We start from the raw sequence: 22,121 nt of genomic DNA, 5'->3' as shown, positions 1-22,121 counted from the left end.
CTGAATCGACAGTGTCCCTTAAATAAAAATATATTTTGAATTTTAAATGTCAGAACATTTCTATTAATATTATGGTTTTGCCAGTCCTCTTGTTTGCCTGACTTTTTAAAGAAGATGATAAACTGAAGCCTAACCCGAATCAATAGTGTTCTTTTAACACACTGTACACACCAATTCCCTTTCCAAAAAAGGATAGGATAGTTGTTTTGAGTGGAGTTGTACAAAATGATGGGCCAAGATTTAAAGGGTCTTAATCAGCCCTTTAAGGCCTCTACTTGGCAAAATATGTACATTAGCTTTACACAAGCGAGTAATCCAGTTTACTTTAGTGGACCTTCTCCCATTGTAAAGTTACTTGTGTGCAAAAGTGTTTTCAAAATCAAGGCCTAAATTTGCATGTGCAATTTTGTAAGCATAATCTAAATGCTACGTTACATTATATGCAGTGCTGCTGTAGCAGTGTTGGGCCCCAGATATTAGAGAGACAAGGTGGGTGATGTATGTATTTTATTGGTCCAATTTCTATTGGTGAGAGCAACATGCTTTCAGGCTTATGCAGAGATCTTCAGATTTGGGAAACATACCCAGAGTGTCACAGCTAAATACAAAGTGGCTAAATACAAAGAGGAACAGATTGTTTAGCATAAGTAGTTACATATTTCAAGGGACCATTTGAGCTGAAGTGACCCATTAACATGTTATCAGCCACTAACTACCCAATATGCATATGCATATAGCAGGCATAAATCCTATTTGCAAATGGCAGTGACTGTACTTGCCAAAACTGCAAGGTGTTTTTAAGTGTTTGTTGCAGCACTGCAATGCTTAAAGAAATACTGTTGGGTCAGTTTTGGCCCCAACTTTAGGTTAAGCCTATGCTTTTATAAAAATTAAAAATATATCCACGCAACATCTAGATTGCAAACATCAAACCTATTCTATTACAAATTACGGAAGTGAGACTACAACTAGCCAGTTTAACTATTCAAACAAAGATACCAAAAAAATAAATAAGGCAGCATAAACTGTAAAAAATACATTTGTATGCGAAAACTTTCAGTTTCACCAAATTAAAGTGTTATTCAGGAGGAAATCAAATAAGTGTTTATTTTCATAATTTATTATGGTATTTCAGATATGCTAAAAGAAAGATACAAAATTCAAATCATACTATTTATGATTACAGTATAAATTTACTAAATGGTGGAGCTGCACCTATATCAGTTATATGGGAGGTAGGAGGTACATGCTAACCTAAAAGACTCAAGATGCCTTCATTCTGATTTTAACCTGAGAGCATCCCTTTAATGACTTCTACTTAACTTCATTTCAACTTAATCGGCATAAGAACTACGCATCCCCACATTTGTGAAGAGTTAGGGGGCAAACTTCCATGTTTATAATTAATTCACGTTCCCAAATAATAGGAGAAAGTTATTAAAAGCAATTGTCTGAATAAAGGTTTGTTCTTTTACAACTCATCTTCTCTTTTAACCTGATTAAAGCGGAGTTTATGGCATTAAGTTCAATTTCAGGGCAACAGATTTATGTCAATCAGATTTTGGACTGTATATCTGGGTAAAGTAGAACTAAGATGGGCTGACAAGGAGAAAAGCTTCTTTAAAACACATCTGAACCAAGGGAATTATTTTTAAAAAGAGTAAGCTAATATTGTTTCCCTCTCTCTCAAACTCTGAGCCTTTTGTGAGAATTCCTCTGTGTTACAGGAGGAAAAGAAAAACTTGTCAAGCCAATAGCTCAGAATATATACTAACAGAATCATGTATCTGCCTTAGTTACATTACAGCAAATGTTTTGTAAGAACACACTCACAGATCAATGAATTTAAAGGTCCCTATGTATGACATCTATTATAGATTTATACAGTTCTCTTATACACCTCTGAAACATTAGAACTACCACACTGAGTAACAACTTTATTGTACACTTAGTCAGTACTTGGAATGCTGAGTTTTTAGGGCTACACAACAGGAAAAGACAAACAACGTACGGAGGATCGTGGACTGAGTAAATCTCTAAATCTGCAATCTAATATTTGCATGAATAATCTGCATAAGAAAACTATGGATAAATATTAAGATTGAAAGCTATATTTTTAGGTTTTACCTGCCATTTGTTAAACCCAAACCTAAATGTAAACTTGGTACAACAATGTAATGAAAAAACTCTGCATTCATACACACCTCAAGTATTATGACAGTCAGAACCATTAGCAAGGCGCACGGGGGGGGGGGGGGGGAGGAGAAGAGATCCCTTGGATTCTTAATGTCTAACCAGAAAAATCTATTTCCTCCTCCTTCGTCCTCCTCAAAATTCCTAAACTATAAAGTGATGTGTGTCTTCCATATAAATGTTTATAATCACAGAGACCCATTTACAAACCAAAAGCCATTTAGATTTTACTTCGTTTGTTTGATTCCCTTCTGTGTGTGTGCCACAATGCTAAATTCTAGATCATTAAAATAAAATACTTAATTCTTAAGAAGTTCCTAGTTTAAAAATAAATCACTCAACACTTCACACTTCTTTGGCTCCATTGACACAAGATGCTACAACTGTGCTAAAAAATAATTCAGGACACTGCTACAACCAAAATAGTTCACAGTCTCACATATTGTGCTACCAAGAGATGACTGAAATATTCTGTAACACTCCTGTTTAAGATTTGATTTTGACAACAGTTTATGAAATTGCATCTAACATTTCTCCCTAGTATGTATCAGAAAAGAGATTTGTGTCAAATGAATCTGTTTAGCTTGATATCTGAACTTCTCCCCCCCTGCAGCTGGCAATTCCATAAATGCAGCGTCCAAGTATTAAAAGTCAAGTGTTAAAAAGGTATCATTTCTAAATGTACCAGACTAAGTTTCTGAACAAACTCAGTGAAAATAAGACACCAGCACTTAACCAAATTCAGTCTTCCAAACTGGAACTAAGGCATCATAATTGGGAACCTGGCATTGTTTCTGTCTAGGTGTTTATATCTCTCTCATCACTATGGTGTCAAAATGCTTGGGTGAACTACACTAACCTCACTGATACAGTGACCACGTATGAGTCTGTACAGAATCAAGAATGCTGCCAGTGCTCAATAAATAATAATCCAAGCACACCCTTTCACCTCCCCCCTTGACCTCTCTAGCAACAGTGTATTATAAAACTCCTACCACACCCATCTGTGATGTCACTAGCATTACATAACCTGTCCCCCTCCATGCCCCCTCTGCTTATGCAACTAGGCCTGGCCTGCTGGGAATTGTCTCAGTGACACACTTGAGAGGCTGGGAAAACAGCTCTCTCTTTGGAAACAAGGCAAATACAACAGGCATGGTTCTAGGAGACCGTATCACCGTCCAACAAGGTCTATCTCGGAGACACGGCAAAAGCTGTCCTGGGAAAAGGTTTGCAGTAGAGAGTTGCAGCAGCGTGCCCTACTCCACAAATACCCCTCACGTGTATCTGCTCACCAGCCAGCCCTCATGCAGCCCCACAATACGGTCTCTCGCAGCTCATTCCCGTAGTAAGTTAGTGACATTAGGAAAGTCAACTCTTGGAGCTCTAGCAAACTTCAGACTTATTTCAAATGGCTGCCTATCCCTGCCAGCTTCCCTTCATGATTTCGGAAGCTTATTTCATTCCCGGCTTCGACTCGCACCCGACTGAGCGCTGAGGGGAGGGGCACAGTGGAGATGAAGGGACCGGAGATTGACGAGAACACTCCGCGCCCTGCGGCACACCCGGGGAGCCAAGTCTCTGCCCCTCGCGCCAACGGCCACTAAACCGAAGCAGGTTCCCTTCCCGTCGGGTGCAGACTGGGGGCCCGTCCCAGGGCCCAGCGCGCAAGCCGAGCTCGGCCTCCCCCGCTGCCCTTTACCTGCTCGCAAGGCCTGGCTGGCGGCGCTCAGACTCTCTCGGAAGCGCCCCTGGCTCAGCAGCTCCCTCAGCCGGTTGCCGGTCCTCGCCCTCTCACACTCGGCTGGGAACCACTTCTCCGCCAACTGGCTGAGGATGACGCTGGTCCGGAGCTGGGCGGCGGGGCCGCCCCCGGCCAGCGGCAGCAGCAGGTCCCGGCACAGGCGGCAGCGGGAGCGCAGCTCCCCCCGGAGGCAGCGGCGGCAGTAACTGTGCCCGCACCGAGCGGTCACCGGCTCGCCCAAGAAGCCCCGGCAGCCGCAGCAGGTCAGGGGCCCTGCGACCGCGCCGCCTCCCTCCTCCCGGGCCCCCTGGTCCCGGCTCCAGTCCGGCCCCTGTCGGAGGCGGTAGTTCAGCACCAGACAGTCCACAAGGGTCTCGAGACGGCGGGGTCCCGCAGGCGGCCCGAGGCGCAGTGCCGCCGAGTAAGTCTCCAGCGCTTCCTTCAGGTGGTTCCCCAGGGCCAGCAGCTCCCCGCGCCGCAGCAGCCGCTCCTGCTCCCCTTCGGGCTCCCTGCGGGGCCAGCCGCTGCCCCCTGGCTCCGGGGACCCCTCCGAGCTCACACCCACCGACGACGACGCCATCCTGCTGCGAGCTCCCGCCCGGATCCCAGAGGGGGGTGTGGCGCTCCGCGCGGCGCGGCTGTGCGCACGGCTCTGAGGCACTCGCGACGGGGGGAGTAGACACTTAAGCGGGTGACGGGCGCAGCACGCGCGCGCTCTACAGCAGAAGCTTCGCAGCGCGGTCGTTAGACCATAACCCCCTTTCAAACATCGCCGCAGACCCGCCGCTGGCTTACATAAAAAGCTGCGTCACCTGACCACAGCAGGCTCTCCCCATAGGCTGAGAGGCACGGCGTGGGGGAGGGGGCGGAGGAGATTACAAAACACAGCTCGACGCTCCCCGCGTGCCATAGCTCAGCGAGGAGAGGGCGGGGCTTAGAGGCGCGGGGGAGCCGTGGGAGGAGCCCGACGGGGTGGTGGGCAGGGCCTAGGGGAAGGGGAGGAGACTCGATGCTTGTGAGGCGTTGGCAGTCAGGGAGCTCGTTCAGGTCAGCAGGGCTGGAGCGGCAAGGAGGGGAGCTGGCCGGGACCCAGTGCGCCAGAGGCTCCAGCAGACAGGCAAGCAGAGAAGAAACAGCCCAGTGATGTTAAAAATGCTGGAGCCTCTGTGCTCTACAGCGCCCCCCGTTATGAAAGAACCTGCCCCCCCGCAGCCAAACACACACGTGCACTTTTTTCAAATAGCTTTTAAACAGTGCCTGTGTCTGACTCGGGCTTTCATGAGATCAAGACGCTTCTTTGAGCCTGCGCTGAGTGATCAGCGGGTACCAAACTGCCCCTGGGCGGTGCTCAGTGGGTCACTGTAACCTACAGCATTTCAGCTGGGGTTGAAGGCTACTTATTATTTATGTTACTGTAGAACCTAGGAGCCCCTCTCATGAACCAGAATCCTGCTCTGCTAGGCCCTATCCTGTTAGGAGCTGGGTGAAATTAGGGGGTGAGTTAAAACCCCATTGAGATTGAAGGGTCACACTTATCAATGAACATAACTCTAAGCATAAGCCCCCACCTCAGATGAAAGGTGGGTGCAGGAGATTTTGGTGGAGTAGCTCTTTGGGTAGGTGGTGGGGAGAACAGGGGGGAAGGGAGGACAGGTAAGAACAGAGAGAGAAGCAGGAAAGCCAAGCAATAGGCTGTGATCCTAGAAAAAGCTGGAGTGAGTGTGTTTGGGTCTGTTAGCTGAAGAGGCTTGGGGCTGTAAGCTAAATAATTGCTCCATTTATGCCTCCTGCATTGGGGAAAGCAATTCTACATTCTTTATAAATAAACCCAGTTGCAACAAAAAATACTTGACTCCTTCAAGGTCTACTTCTAAATTAAGCATCCTCGGGCTTCTCAACTTTGAGTTGCTGCTCAGGTCAAAGAGGGATAACAACTGTGTTAGCAGTGGGATTTAGTTTCCAAGGAGAGAGACTGTGAGCTGTTAAGCAAGATAGAACAAATAATGGAGGTGCTTGCAGGAATCAAAAATGGGCAGCAGGATGTAAAACAATACTTAACACAGGAGCTGGACCCTTCACAAAAGAATTTGGTGTAAGACCTGGAAGTTTCACAAACATAACTAAAGTAGCATCTGGAGGATTCCCAGTTCAAATAATGCAAAAGCCTCATATCTTCAAGGGGTAAAATGCTCTCTGGGAGACTTATTGGCTCAATTCAACTAAAATGAATGGGTGGTAAGTGGGACAGAAAGGAATGTTTCTAGCAGCCAATTTACAGGTCCCAGCTCTTTCTGTCCTGCAGAACTTACCCCCAGAAAAGAGACTGCTTATCCAGACCTGATACAGGCCCTTAGCATGCAGTTTTGAGCTAGCCTGGCAGAGCTAAGAGCTAGAAGGAGAGGCATTTGGCAATGGACCAGTTTATAGATACACAGCTGGAGTTACAGATCAAGAGCAGCAAAAGGAGACCCGAGACTGTGGAATTTGCCACAAAACTTTAATCTTTCCTTGCAGTAGTTCACCAGAAGAGGAAGCAACTACTATTGAGGAAGATGGAAACTGATCAGCATTATCCCTGGAGGTACAGTTCTGTGTCTAATATGTATGATAAAGAGTGGATTCTAATCTGGTTCATGAGCTTACTGAACAATTCAAACAGATACATTTGGTTTGTTTAAAAAAAAGGGGGGGGGATTGCTCTTTTGTATTATTGCCAAACAGTTCAGTTAAGTGTCGATAGTATGACAAGAGTAGCCACAAAGAAGGATTGCTAAAAATTGAAGGCAGACCAAGACAGTTGAAGGTGTCTAGCAAAAGCTTCTGTCCCAGTTCAGGAAAATGGGGAACACCACACAGAAGAGGCAAAGCTTGATGGAGGTGTAAGTATGAGACCCGGTGTTTTTGTTTAGATCTGGGCAGTTAAATAATAATCGGAGTTTGGCTATTGATTGTAGAATAGAATCTGTGATGTGTATGGGAATAGTTGAAACAGGCTCAAACGTAAGTTATTAGATCAGACATGTTAAAAAGGCTAAGGAATAGGGGATCCAAAACTGAACTGCCTAATTAGTCTCAAGTGTAGACTGACTGGGGCAAGGGTACCTATTCAAAAACTGGGAAAATTGGGTTTGAAGATTGGACCTCTAAAATTTGAGCAAGAAGTTTGTGTGGCTGAAAGAATGAATGAGCTAATAATTTGCTTGGATTTCCCTACGACTAGTAACTGTGTAATCAATTCCAGGAAAAGTGTCATACAAATTTAGTCTGTGAAAATTCCTTTAAAAATACGGCTGTGACATTCCCCAAGGTTCAATCAGGAGTGTTGAACAGCTGTGCCCCCTTAATTCTCTAGCCTGAGATACCTCTTACACTGCTTTGCTGCTGAACAGCCACCTCTCCAGGTTCTGCTTTCACACAGCTTCAGGCATGTAACTTGCTCCCAGCCACACAATATTGAGTACTACTAGCTAGCCACTCATAAATTACTTATAGGGTGACACCAACATGTTCTTAGTCCTAGCCTTGACCCCAGAAATGTGTATATTATATTGCACAGTTCCCCCCCCCCCCCCCGACAGTATAAGCTCATAGTCTGTCATTTAAACAAAAGAAAACAATAATGCACCAACTTTGTTATCCCAATTGGAGTTTCCCCATACTTTAATCTAAATACACACTGATTAAGATAAAACAATAAAATAAGTTTATTAACTACAGAAAGGTAGATTTTAAGTGACTACAAGTGATAATGCATAAAAGTCAAGATTGGTTACAAAACAAAATAAAAAGATAACACAAGATAATTGCTAAACTTTAACAAGCTAATAGGATTTAAAGCAAGTATCTTTCTCTCACCACAAGTTGTAATAGTTCACAGACTGGATTTCCTTTCAGCCAGGGACCTCTCCCCCAGTTCAGAGTCCTTCAAGTGTTTGTTGATGTCATGAGCAGAGATATGGGAGAAGGAGAGGTGAGGTGGAGGCCACTGTTTTGCATACTTACACCCCTATATGAGGATTACCCCTATAATTGGCCCATGGAGCAGCGAACAGCGGCCACTGGGAACCGCAATCGGCTGAACCTGCGGACGCAGCAGGTAAACAAACCAGTCTGGCCCACCAGGGGCTTTCCCTGCACAAGCAGTGGAACAAGTTTGGGAACCACTGGACTAGTCACATTGGGAGGCTAATGGAGAGGGTATTATGTGGCATTCACCCCTCAGCCTGTCTATTACTCCTAGATGCTTGATATCCTGGTGCATGGTAAAACATTTAAGCAGGAACTAAAACTTTTATAAGTGGTCTGTGATAAACTGAAGGTGGCCAATTTGAAACTGAACCCAAAGAAATGTGAATTGTTTTTTGTTTTTTTTTTGAAAACAGATAGTCTACCTTTAAGAAACACAATTAGTGAGAAGGGAGTTTTCACTGAGAACAAGAAAACTGAGGCTGTGCAGAGCTGACCAACTCCCCAGATGTGCAGAGTTTTACAGGGCTCTACTTCTATTATAGAAGGTTCATTGCTGGGTTTGCCAATACTGCAAAACAATTGCATCGGTTGGGTGAGAAAGCAAAACCATTTCGGGTCAGCAAATTACTCCTGGGGAATTCTCCACCCTGCTGGGGGTGCAGAATTCATACCTTCCACAGATTTCTAGTGGCTCATAGGTGCTATGATATGAATGATTAATAAAATAATAAAAAAATCTAATTCTAGTATATGGGTAGATGATTGCAACACCTTTGGGGAAAATAGCAAATTCTAGCAAATTTAAACATACTGTACATATCAGTAGAAATTTCAAGCATTCCTATTATATTTTTGAACATATGCATAATGCTCACATTTCCTTCTATAAGATATGCACTGTGTATTAAATGACAGTCCATAATAATAAGGAACTTGCTTTATGGAAGACAGGATATAGAAATATTAAATAGAAACTTGTTTTACTGAAAGTTTTCAGTGACTTATGTAAAGTAAATTGTTATCTTGTGAGGCAGTGTGTTGCATAATGCAATCAAGGGCATTTAATGTCAACTAGCACAGATGACTGTTTTTGATTCTAATTCCCTGATATAAGCATATTTACATCCTAAATATAATAACTCGTACAAATCTATAGAGAAGTAAGCTTAAGAGTGTTATGCAAAGAGGTGAAAGCAAGGAAGTACTGCAATATGTACAGATATGTTACTCTAACACACTGATGAGAGCTAAGCACAAGGGATGAATTCAGAAGTAAACTGAGTGTCAGTCTTAACTTCACGCTGTTTTGCTTTTGTTTTTTTGTGTCATACCTTAAACTTTATTTTGCTTCCTTTTGGGACAGTAGTTTTTAATGACTCATTCAGGTGAAGTAGAGCACATAAATATATATATGATGGAATTTTAAAGTATTTCTTTTGGCCTGATAAATTGCCGTAGTCACTTTGGAGCCAGTGTGAACTATTGTATAAATATGTATAACAAAGTGTTCAAAATACGCATTGTTGACTCAGTAAGTTGTAATGGGTTGGTTGAGCTTTATACAGTTGATTTTTCTAATAAATATTTTAAATACTGTAATTTCCATCAAGAAGATTGGGACACTCTCAAGGATTTCAGTTAAATAACATTTTGGGTATCATGGGGCAGACTGGCTTTTTTAGCCCTAAAATGGAACCTTGTATAAAAAATTTCTGAGCTTGCTCAAACTTGGTGGATTTGAATTTGCCATGCTAAAGTAAAATCTCATGTAGACATTTGAATCAGGATATTGCGATGTTGCATTGTGAGGTAAATGTCACCATATCCTGTTTTGTCATGTCCTGGAAGTCTACAGTCAGAGAGTTTGAGGGTGGAGAAGAAGAGAAAAAAATGGGCTGGCTGCTTCTCTGCAGGCATTAAAGAAGAAACCCCTCTCCAATCTGCTCTTTATCATTTTGTGTGCTTGGGATGGACTTATAGAGCAGGGGGTTGTTCTGCGCTGGTGTCACAGCACAATGAAATTTTTATTGTGGTACAAACATCATCACTAAGGTTGAGTTTTATAACTATAATCCAAACAGCTTCAGATTTATTCACTCCATGCTATATAATTAATGTCCTTCAAAAGGAAACTGAACCCATGTTACTCAAAGGAATATACTGACATTATTGAAAAAGAGAATCATTACTTCTCATGAATTAAGATAAATATTTGTATTGTGATAGTACCCAGAAGCTATGTTAGGATTGGAGTCCTATTGTGATTAGCACTGTACAAACTTGGACCTCGTCCTGAACAGCAGAGAGAGGCAAATCCTGACCACAGCAAGCTCAACTATAAGTAGCTCTTGCAAAGTGAACCTCAGAGTCTTCAGTCTAATAGACATGCTTTTTCTGTTTAGGGAAAGATCAAGGCCTAAACATGGAATATTTGCTTTAAGGCCTAGATAAATAGATATCCCCAAAGGTGGATGTTTAAATTGCAGCATTGCTACAACATTTGCTACAGTGACACTGCTATATAATAGGGTTTTAAAAATAACATTGTTTATGAGGTAGGAAAATATATTCTGTTACTGGAACAAAATTACTTTCCATTACATATTATTGCTTATGTAACTCAATATGTATTGAGTCAGTATTAAGCAACAATTGCCAAGTAAGGTGGATAAACTACTTGTTCTTACTTTTGTAATGCAAAATGTAAAGAATGCATGATTTATTCCACCACAAGAGCAATAACGCTATAAAAAAGCTTGGCTTGTAACAGGGTTGCCATTCACAGAGCAACCCCTTGGGGCCTCAGGTTACTCTGCTGCACTCTGCCTCTGTTTCTCCCCTACTTCAGGGCCCCTTGAGAATTGCACACAGACTTCTTGGTTAACACCATCTGTTCCTGGGGCTGGTTTAATGACAGAAACAATTTTTAATGCTCAGTGTCCCAAAATAAAGTCCATTACCACACAGGATTGGCTAGCCCCAGAGTCACCAGCCCTTAAGGGGTGAGCTACCCTGTTACAGGACTACGTTGGATGTGATTTGTCCTTCCTCCCCCGGTGTAATATTAGCTTTTTTCAGTTTTACAAGGTTCCTTTCAGACAGTTTGATTTTTGTTCTGAGTTTGTGAGGAAACACAGGAAAAACAACCAACAAATACTCAACCTCTGTTTCATAAGGGAAAAAATGGGTAGAAAACTCTTGTACTTTTCTTTCTGTCTCTGAAGTGTTAGAGTCCAGTCCAGAAAACTTGAACTCACTGAAGTAGCCTTTACTAACCCAGTGAAGTCAATTCAACTACACAGGTAAGTAAAGACTATTTGGGTAGATGAATAAGGATTGGCAGGATCAGGCCCTAAGTTTTTCTTATTCATTTATACACATTTCAGAGAGGATCCCATAACTTTTATCCAGTCCTTGGGATAAATGCATTTATTTACAGTAATGCATTTTTTCTTTGTCTATAGTTACTGAGTATTTGAAAATCTAATTTGATGTTAACTTTTTTTTTTTTTTTTTTTAAGGATTTTGCTTGGGTCCATGCCAACAGACTTTACATCAGCTCCAAATCCTCTTTTTTTTTTTTTACACAGTTCCAAAACATATGTGGGGAAAAAGTGCACTCATATTGATTGCCTCTGACAAATATTTCAACATTCTTTATTTGTTCTGTTCATTCTTCATGGAGTTAAATATACCATTAAAGTAACTAAATTATAACTATATAGGTGTATATGTGTGGCTTTAATTTGGAATGAGCTATAAAACAGGTTATAGGGGCAAGGTTGCGGAAGATTGGCGAGGAGCTAAGTGGTGGACTGAGTGACTGTGACTGGATATAAGCGGAGGATGCAAGCAGTTTCAATGAACTTTGTTTGACAGACCCTGCCAACAGATATTGTAGCATAGCTCAGCATATTTTTGCCTGTAAACAAGTCAGTTTATATAATAAGCATAAATCATACATGTAAGAATGTAACCGGCTGTTGATCCCATGTAACCCCGAGATAAGCGTGGAGAATATAGCGCCACAGAGGACTCCCCCCCGGTGGAGTCCTGACTGGTCAGCTATCCCGAATGGCCAGAGTCCCCAGCAGCCCCTCCGCGTGTCCTAGGGGCTTCCCATGCAGATTGGAGCGTAAGTTCTTCCTTCCTTCAATAAAGCATAGTTTACTATTCTTAGGCCTGAGTGTCCTTCTTTCGCTGGTATCTTCCCCCTCAGCCCTTGCGGTCACACAGGTTTATGCCTAACCTGTTGAAGTTTGTTTTTAAAATAACTTGTATTATCTTTAAACAATTAATCTACCCTGACTCTCCTTGTGAGCTGAAGTTACCATCTCTTCTCACGTGACCAGCAATCAGGCTATCACACACAACATTTGTCCCCTTCATGTAAGGGCAAAGGGAACATCCTCTTAAAAAGCAACAGATACCTGGTTTTCTTAAACTAATTAGGCTTTTAATAGCAAGTACAATATAAAAGGGGAAACAAAAAGAATTAACAATAAAAGCTGTTAAACGTTTAACTGCATCACTCAAGCTCCTAGAAAGATCTGGTGAAGATGCATGATAAATGCTTGAGCTGGATTATGGACTTCATAATCCTCTTTCATGGAAGCAATGATTTATGAAAGATCATTCAGTTAAGATGGCTACATAGAGCCCAATAAATTAAATGCAATGCATATGTTAGTTCTAAGTGAAATGTTAATACTAATATTACTGATAAAATAGAAATTCATGAAATTCATTTATAACATAGCACTTTTCATCAGAGTATCTAAAAGCACTTTACAAATATAATTAGTTATGTCTCTTAGAACCCCTGTGAGGTAGGTAATTATTACCACACAAATTTTATAGATGGATAAACTGACTCTCATAAAGATCCAGTGACTTTTCCAAGGCTACACAGTAAGTCTAGTCTCCTTTTCTGAACAAATTCCAAATAAAACATCTTCTCTCTTATATATCCTAATAATCACAAATCCATGCTATAACTTACATTTAGGGTCTGGTTTCAAAATGAGGATAGTTAAGAGTAGAAGCTGTAACATATTTTTCTTGTCCAGATTTACTGTGCTTACTAGTTTCTGGACCCCAACACATCCCAATTCAAAGGATATGCCCTCTGGGATGACTTCAGTGCCTATTGGTCTTGTTGTCAATTGCCTAAAAAAGCACACAGGATTTTCAGTTACTAGTCCTGGGGCTTCCACAGGTGCTAAGCGCTGCAACTTTATTTACAAATTTAGGGATCAGGGCAACAACTGATCCCATTCTTCAAAATTAGGTATTACACTCATGTTAGGGACAGTTCTTATCTCAGCCAAAGTCATTGACTTATTAAAAGTAAATGATAACACAACATAATAGAAGGCTTTTGAAAAAGGTCTATGCGGAATTCTTATGACCTGTCATAAACTGTGAAACCAGAGGCAAAGGGGAATGATGCCCACAATCTCACAGCTTTCTACCTAGAATGTACACACACACACACACACACACACACCCAGCAGAGGAGAACACACATTTTGGGGGCAGTAACAAAATATTTTAAGGGGAGAATTCTAAACAGAATACAGTTAGACAGGGAGCAGGTTGGAAGTTGGTTCATAGAATCATAGAAGATTAGGGTTGGAAGAGACCTCAGGGGGTCACCTAGTCCAACCCCCTGCCCAAAGCAGGACCAACCCCAACTAAATCATCCCAGCCAGCGCTTTGTCAAGCTGGGCCTTAAAAACCTCTAAGAGTGGAGATTCCACCACCTCCCTAGGTAACCCATTCCAGTGCTTCACCACCCTCCTAGTGAAATAGTTTTTCCTACTATCCAACCTACACTTTCCCCACTGCAACTTGAGACCATTGCTCCTTGTTCTGTCATCTGCCACCACTGAGAACAGCCTCGTTCCATCCCTCTCTTTGGAAGCCCTCTTCAGGTAGTTGAGGGCTGCTGTCAAATCCCCCTCACTCTTCTCTTCTGCAGACTAAATAAGCACTTCCTTCTTCTCCCAAAAATTTAAGGCAGTCAGACTGATGCTCAGTTACACAAAGAGGCAGAATTACCCACCTGAGAAAAACTCCTTTTTCTGAAGGCCTCTCCAGCTTGTGTAGAGCTGGCATATTGGCTCTGTACTGGAACTACTCCCACCTTCTGATGCAGAGGGAGTATATCAGTTGCATGAGAGGGTGCTTTAGCTATAGACAGACTAGGCAGATTCTTTAGACTTTCTCAGATTCCTTCTGTGGGCAGCAGTGGTTACAGATGAAGCTAGTGGGACTGCCTGGGGGAGGTGGCAGCCCCTAGCTGTGGCTCAAGGAGCAGGAAGCAGCCCGCAGCTAGGGGTTAAGATAGGGGCTCTGTCTCAGTTGCTGCTCCTAGCAGCACTGTGAGTGCTGCTGGGGCTTTGGCCACAAACATAGCAACCTGCCTGGCTCCATGTCACTGCCCAGCCTTCGCTGTCTCCTGCACGTCCCGGTGCCCAGGCAGCCTTCAGCCCCTCCCCTGCCACCTTGGACTGCAGCTGCCACTTCAACTTCACTGTGTCCCAGGACAGTGAGGAGCTAATCCAGAAAGGTGTGGGGGGTAGGGTTGCCAACTTGTAAATTGTACAAAACCGAACGCTAGCCCCAGCCCTTCCTTGAGGCCCCACCCTGCCCCTTCCCTGAGGCCCTGCTCCTGCTCACAATATTCTCCCTCCCTTGGTGGCTTGCTCTCCCCCACCCTCACTCACTTTCACTGAGCTCGGGTAGGGGGTTGGGGTGAGGGCTCTTACTGGGGGTGTGGGCTCCAAGATGGGGACAGAAATGAGGGGTTCAGGGTGTGGGAGGGAGCTTCAGGCAGGGGCAGGGAGTTGGGGTGCCAAGGAGGGGAGTGAGGGCTCTGTGGTGGGGCTGAGGGGCTTGGGGTGCAGGAGAGGGCTCCAGGTTGGGGCTGAGGGATTCAGAGTGTGGGAGGGGGCTGCAGGTTGAGTCAGGGGGTTCTGGTGTGGGAGGGGGTGAGGGTTTTATGGTGCAGGAAGGGGCTCCAGGCTGGGGGGTGGGGCCTCGGGATTCGGAGTGCAGAAGGGGGCTGCAGTTTGAGGCAGGGGTTGGGATGCAGGAGGGGGGTGTAGGCTCTGGAGTGGGGCCAAGGATGAGGGGCTTGGGGTGCAGGAGGGGGATCCAGGTTTGCGGGATGGCTCAGGGCTGCAGCAGGAGGTAGGGCTTGGGGTTGGGGTGTGGGCTTACCTTGAGCGGCTCCCAGTCAGCGGTGCAGCAGGGCCAAGGCAGGCTCCCTGCCTGTCCTGGCTCAACGCTGCGCCCTGGAAGTGGCCAGCAGGTATAGTTCCTGGGGGGAGAGGGGAGGCGGCTCTGCGTGCTGCTCTCGCCCTCAGGCACCTCCCTCCAGCTCCCATTGGCTGCGATGCTTGTGACAATGATCAAGTATTGCCACTGATGAGGCAGTTGCTCTGAAGTGGCCTATGTTGACACTTTTCTTAAAATCTCCCACCCCTGCAGTGCTTACTGGTGCAGCCTCAGCTGCAGAACAGTTAGATGAGATGATGGTAGAAATTCCTGTGTCTTGCCCTGTCTACTCCACTGATTCCACTGTTGCTGCTATTGGTGTGACTGCACCAATGTTGAAACAATGGTAGGATAAGTACTGAAAATTTCCCCTGTAGACCCATTCTCCTGCCTGGTTTACACTACAGTATTTATGGAAAGCTCCAAGCAAAGCAAGACCACCAGTGCAAGCAGCAGTGGGTGCTGTAATGTGTATGACCACTGGTGCTTTTACCTCTTCTTTATCTATATCTGCTCTGGAACAGTAGGGCACTCACTGTTGCTAACACTAGTAGAATTGCATGGGTGACAGAGCAACAATGGGAGACTTCCCTGAAAACCTTGGTTGAGATCCAGCACAGCTGTCTAGCATGAAGGAGAGGAGCTGGCAACAGCCCTTTTGGGAGGCTTGGAGCAGTCTACTCAAGATGAAAGCACAAGGATTGCCATTGTACTGAGCAAATAGACAATGGCACAGAGGAAGGCTCCGTGTGCCCTCTGCCTCCTCCTCTGCCCAGCATTGCCTTTTAATTCTGTTGTTATTTTCAGGACAGTGCTGTGTGAGCAGGACCCTTAAGTATCACAAAAGACATGAATAAACCACATGCACAAAAATAATTAATAAAGAATAACCCTGATATTGTGGCCCTCCTAAGTGATAAATACTTAGCATAATGCTGGGCCAAATTCTGGTCCCATTGAAGTGTATGGCACTGACTCCGATGGAATGAGGATCTGGTCCACTAATATACTGTACAACTTGGAACTGCTACTTATTATCTAATTAGACATCTGATAAAAAACTTAATATCAGTAGTCTACAGCAAAAGAACCCCAAAACATAAAGCTACAGGGAATAAAAAGTTCAAGTTACTTCTGGCTCCAACCTGGTATCTAGCTGTGCTACATATAACTCTGCTCTTCCTCAGGACAGCCTAATAATTGCTTTGCACCACCCACAAACCTCCCTTACTAGAATGATGAATCCTTAGTTTGGTGGGAAAGAAAAGACGAATGAAGCCTCACTGTTCTTATGGGAAGGCTTTTTTTTAATGGTTAGGAGCAGTATTCAGTATTACTGGGGTTCCCAAGCAAGGAATGGTGATGTTGTGTGTCCCTTTTATATGACAAGTCACTCTGCTTTGCTGTAAGAATTCTGTCCTTATCTCTGATATTTGAGAGTATAAAATATTATTCTCTTGTTTACTCCATGACAGCATACTTGGCTAGCTCTGAAACAGACATATAAAAAACAGGCTACAGATATTTGCTCAGTAAAGGGATAGTTTCAGGAAAAGTGGATTAGCATACTTGGAAAATCAGCTACAAAGTGTCAGGTGATTATGCAGTGTTACATAAGTGCTGTGTTTGGGGTGTAGCCAAGTACTTCCAGAATTTATGGGACAAATTCTTCTCTTAACTAGGCCAGCATAAATCTGGAGCAACTTCAGTGAAATCAGACAGCAGAGTTTGTTCCTATTATTTTAACTTTTTTAAAATGCCTCTTATATTAAAGACAATTTCATATCACATGGCACACCTGAACAAGATGGTCTTGTGGTTAAGGCACTGGACAGGGACTTGAAAGCTCTGGGTTTTATTCCTGCCTTTGCCACAGGCCCCCCATGTGACCTTAAGCAAGTCACTTAATCTTTGTTCCTCAGTTTCCCATATGTAAAACTGAGAATATACCCACCTCACAGGGATGTTATAAGGAAAAGTGTATTAATGTTTATTTGGTGCTCAGATACCACAGTGTTTTGGGGTGTGCGTGCATATAAGTAGCTAGTTAGATTAGACATGGGTTGTATTCTTCACATCTAAAATATATGAAAGAGCTATGTAAAACCAAATTGTTGTTGTTGTTTATTATTTTTGTCTTCTCATGTGGGAATACCCATAGGCAGAGGCTAAGGGGGATGAAATCTCGACTAGGTTTTTCCTGGAGAGTTCCTTCCCCCATTGTTCTGTGTTATGTTTGTCTTCTTATCTTCCCCCACAGAACAGAGCATACCCACAGATTTCCACTGTATCTATGGAATGCTAGAGACTTCTGCTCAGGAGCCCCATGCCTCTTTGCTGATTCTTGGTCTCTGGCAGTTCCCCACCCAAATGAAACCCTGGTAACCTGGGTCCAATAGAGACACTCTGATAGGGCTCCCACAGCTGGCAGCTGCCTGGTGGAGGTATTGTTGAGTGTGGCGGGGCTTGAAAAATAAGACAGCCTTAAGCTGTTTTAGAATTCCTTCCTGAATTCTGCTGGGCTCAAGGGTGGAGTGGGGGTGTCATGGGGTACTCTCTCACTGCAGGTGACACCTCCTCCTGGCTCCTCTGGGGAATAGCTCTCTTTTAGGTCCAAACACCTCTCCTCACAGTATCTCAACCTCTTGTGCCCTCTCTCACACTGCAACCCCTGCTCTTCCTCTTTGAGAATCAGACCTCTGGCCATGTCACTAAATGTTTTCCCCTTCTGGGATATTGGGTCAACCTGTACCTACTGTCCAGGCAATGCCACTCCATCAGTGGCTGGTGGGGGAACCCGGGCCCACCCACTACTCTGGATTCCAGACAAGGGACCCTACAACATGCAGCCAAGGTCTACTCAGTCCTCAAGCTTGCTGCTCCCTGCTCTGCTTGTCACAGGCTCTCTTCTTGGTATGCCTTTCCATAAGCACCTGGGTTCCCTCCTTCCTGCTCTAATGCACAGAAAGTAGCTGCTGACTTCCTCACCATCACAGTTTCTGTTGCCTGCTTCCTGGCTTTATACTAGCCCACCCCACAAGTGCTCAGCTGAGCTTCATCTTCCAATCAGGTGTTGTTTCTCCAGCCTCTGACCCTTGTGTGGCCTATCACACTAATTGGACCTTTCTCGGCTTCCTTAACCTTTTCAGGGTTGGTGTGGGTGTGGTCATCCGATCATAGGGGGAAATAATGTACATTCACTGCAGCTCTCTCACTCATTGCTTGGACTGTCCACTCACAGTCAACAGGCCCCTCCCTCCCTCTGATCTGTGGATCCACAGACAGTCTTCCATGGGGTCCAAAAGGCTGATGTTGCAGGAGAGCTTCTTTTATTCCTGGTGGGGGTAATCTGAGGGGATCCTCAATGCAAGGATCTCAGGGGAGAGTGTACATTTGGGTCCATAGCTCTAATTATTTCAAGAAACCATGCATCCTACAGGAGAAGAAATAAAAGATAATATTGATCTTGCATTTTACTAAGTTTTAAATACATTTTATAAAATTACTTTCTATTTTGATGCCAGAAGTTGCTCACACATCTTTAGCTCATAGGTCACTCTTGTCACAAAAATACATACACGCTTCATATAAAACACCTGCAATCTTTTGGATATGGAGGCAGGATCCTTACCTGTCCACAGCTCATATAGAAAGATGGGTTGATATTAAAATACACACAGATACTAATATAATCTTGCACAGTATCTGGAAACAGCCTTGTAAGCCCCTCACTACTGCCATAATGCTCTGGCCCCATCTAAACCACAACTAACTGAATCAGAAGATCTGTTTGTAATTTATTCCCTGACCATGATGAACACAGTTAAAAATTGGTAGTGTGGCTGGGACCTAACTGGGTCCCCATGTTGTATGTAACCTGGTCAGACAACAGCTGTGATTGTGTCTTTTCACTCAGTTTTAATGATAGCATAGATAAGGCCTCAAACTATTCTATTAATGTGAATTAAGTTATAGCAATTGAATAGAAATACAGACACAGAGAGACAATTTATTATAAGGTGAGCAGTGAAGGAAGCAATGTGTCTTGTGTCTGAGAGTTCTTACCGGTATTTGTGCTCTTTGGTACTCCCTGCTGTTCTTTCTGGAGAACTACATTAATTCATTCTCCAAGTCAGCAGTGTTTGACAAGAAAGGAATAAAAATAGGACTTAATACAAAGAGTTGTTGGGGTACAATTCACACCCATGGTTTCTAAAATCCATATATATATATATGTGTGTGTGTGTGTACATACACATATACACACACACATATATATAAAAGTATACATACATACAGTATATGTTGAAAAGAATCAGTTATGTGATTTTTAGCCATGGCTCAGAAGAACTTCCTGGGGCAATCATTATGAATTCACTCTATGAAGAGATGGCTGAGACAGCGGTTTAGATGAAATAGAACCGGTTAATAATCAAAGATGCTTTTTTCCCCCTATCACTTAAGGTATATATTTAGCGTACATTGCCAAAATATATGTAAGTACATTACTTATATTGGCACTGGAGTTTCATAACCCATTTTGGGGTGGAACATAGCAGCTGTTTATCAGCAATGTTACTCGATAACTTAGGACATGAAATGAAGAAGAATACTGTACCTAGTTAAAACTCCAGGGAATCAAAATGTAGTTCTCCAGGCTAGAATCTCCCTAGGACTTTGGTTTGGACATTTCTACTCTTGAAATAAGTGCCACAGGATTTTGATGATCACGAATAGTTTTATGTCTTACCAAAAGATAGCACCTCCAATAACATATTTTTCTCTCAAGCACCATGCTATGGCATTGATTGAATATTGAATCAGAAGTAAGAATGCCACCCACTGAATCACCTGTACCACTTCCGGCAGCACCCAGGGTTTTTCTTTTCACTCCCCAGTCAACTGTGTGACCAGGCCCCCCTGCTCCGCTTTCGGGAGTAGATAAGATCACAACCTGAGGTGCTATGGCTGAAAGCTTCATAAAGTTTGAGAAGGTTGGAAATTGTATCAGACTGCAACTTTGTCTCTTTTTCACATTTGCAACGAAATAAAGCTAATATGAAAAAATGGCAAGGAAGGACTTTTAATATTTATCTCTCACTTAAGAATCATATTGTGACTTATTTGGTTTCCTGACTAGGCACTTTGGCGGTTTGTTGGGTTTTTGACTGGTTCTTGATATTACTTAGCAAATTTAAGTTTATGGTTTCATTGTTTGGCTATCCTAGCCTGTTTTGGTATTAACTACATTACTCTTTCCTGCATTATATAATTACATGTACAAATTATAGTTATTTCTACTCATTATTTCCCCAAGAAATATCCTTTTTGATATGCAAGGCTTATTCCTAAGGCAAAGATTTTGTCATGGTTATTTTTAGTAAAAGTCATGGACAGGTCACGGGCAATAAACAAAAATTCATGGAAGCTGTGACCCGACTGTGACTTTTGATGCTGCGGCTCCTTGGTTTCCCCCACCATCATGGTGGCTGGAAACCTCAGGGCCACCCCCTCCGCCCCCACCCATGGCAGCTGGTAGCTGCCAGGTAACCAGATTTCCCAAAGAGAAAATGGGACACCCCCAGCCGCTTGCCCGAGGCATCTGCCCCTCCCCCCATGCGAGGCTGTCCCCGATCGCTGGAGGAGTCTGTCACCTGTCATTGGAACCTTGCGGGGGGGCCCCTGTGACTGCTGTTGCCTGTTGCTGGAACCCTGCCAGGGCCCCGCTGGCTGCCAACTCCAGAGTCCCACAGCCCCTGGGCCTGAAGGGAGAATGCCACAGAGGTCTCTGGTAGTAACAGATTCCATGACTTCCATGACCTCCATGACATAAGTAGCCTTACTTATTCCCAAAACAGTGCACAAAATTCCAATGACAGCCAGGTATCAGGGTGGCTAATTAAATATTTTAAAATCTTCTTGCTGCTGTTTACTTAATTTCATAGCACTTATCCCATCATGCCTTTCATAGGAACCTTTATATGACCACTGACTTTTGCAGTCTCGGAAACAGAAAGAAAAACTTGTGATTACACACTAATTGACAAGTACTTCAGTAACTTGCCAAGTCCCTCCACGTCAACTGAGTAACAATGGTAGGAATTTTACCATTAAATCAAACAAATAATATTCCTGGTTGTATCTCTTGTGGGGAATTAGGCCTTTGTCTAAATTTTATCAGGAAAGTAATGGGGAACTCATTTGCCATATTGCTGATAGGGATATTTGCATATCTTCACATACACATTCATAGTAGTTCCAGTACTAAAATCCGTCAGTCCTTTCCCATCATAGTTAACCAAAGATAGGTAGATAAAGTAATCATAGAAGACAACTAGGGTCATCTCCCTGCCAATGGAGGGTTTTTCCCTACATTCTTGTAGTGCGCCTTGTGAAGTTTTATATGTGCCAAATAATTGATCTTTCAACCCCTTTCCTTGAGGAAACCATTCCACAACCTAGTACTGTCCCTGACAGGAAGCTTTCCCTGTATTCAGATTAACATTTCTATTTCTTAATTTTATCCCATTACTCCTAGTTTTCCCCCAGTGTACCTTCCTAAATAATTCCTCTCCAGTCACTTGTGGTCCCCCCTCACTCACCCATCCCCCAATTTAGTCATCTCGTAGCCAATTGCCATGTGACATCAGACTCTATATTCAAACTGGTCAAATGGGTAAATATCCTGTTTGACTAATTTTTAAATTTTGTTTTCCCAAGTGACTTTCTGAATTGATTTTAAGTTGTTTCCAAAACAAGAAAACTATTCTCTTTCTAAAGCAACAAAGGCTATAAGAGGAATTCACATTTTTCAATTTGTTGTAACTTCTCCTGAATATCTACTGTGTTGTTGATTCAGACTAGCTTTCAGAATGAGAGAGCTGGCTCTCTGCCAGTCTACTTACATAAGAAAATTAAAAAATAAGTCTTT

The 22,121-nt window shown here is 43.4% G+C and overlaps 1 protein-coding gene and 1 long non-coding RNA gene across 3 annotated transcripts in view; one reads left to right on the top strand and one right to left on the bottom strand.

Moving 5' to 3' along the window:
- LONRF1 (LON peptidase N-terminal domain and ring finger 1) overlaps positions 1-4,791 on the bottom strand; it is a 30,945-nt gene extending 26,154 nt beyond the window's left edge. For both annotated transcript variants that reach the window (XM_084626419.1, XM_084626420.1), the window contains exon 1: positions 3,896-4,791. In XM_084626419.1, the coding sequence (XP_084482545.1) occupies positions 3,896-4,517 (622 nt within the window). In that variant the 5' untranslated portion in view covers positions 4,518-4,791. The remainder of the gene's footprint in view (positions 1-3,895) is intronic.
- Positions 4,277-12,035, top strand: LOC311519669. The gene is made up of 4 exons (XR_014711338.1): positions 4,277-4,358; positions 6,452-6,518; positions 11,131-11,208; positions 11,428-12,035. It is a non-coding gene; the product is annotated as an uncharacterized lncRNA (long non-coding RNA).
- Positions 12,036-22,121: the final 10,086 nt, after the last annotated feature.

The sequence above is a fragment of the Lepidochelys olivacea genome (assembly GCF_965140295.1).
Source record: "Lepidochelys olivacea isolate rLepOli2 genome assembly, chromosome: 4".
NCBI classification, from domain to species: Eukaryota; Metazoa; Chordata; order Testudines; family Cheloniidae; genus Lepidochelys; species Lepidochelys olivacea.
The sequence above is the reverse complement of the archived record's forward strand: the minus strand, read 5'-3'. Positions and strand labels throughout refer to the sequence as shown.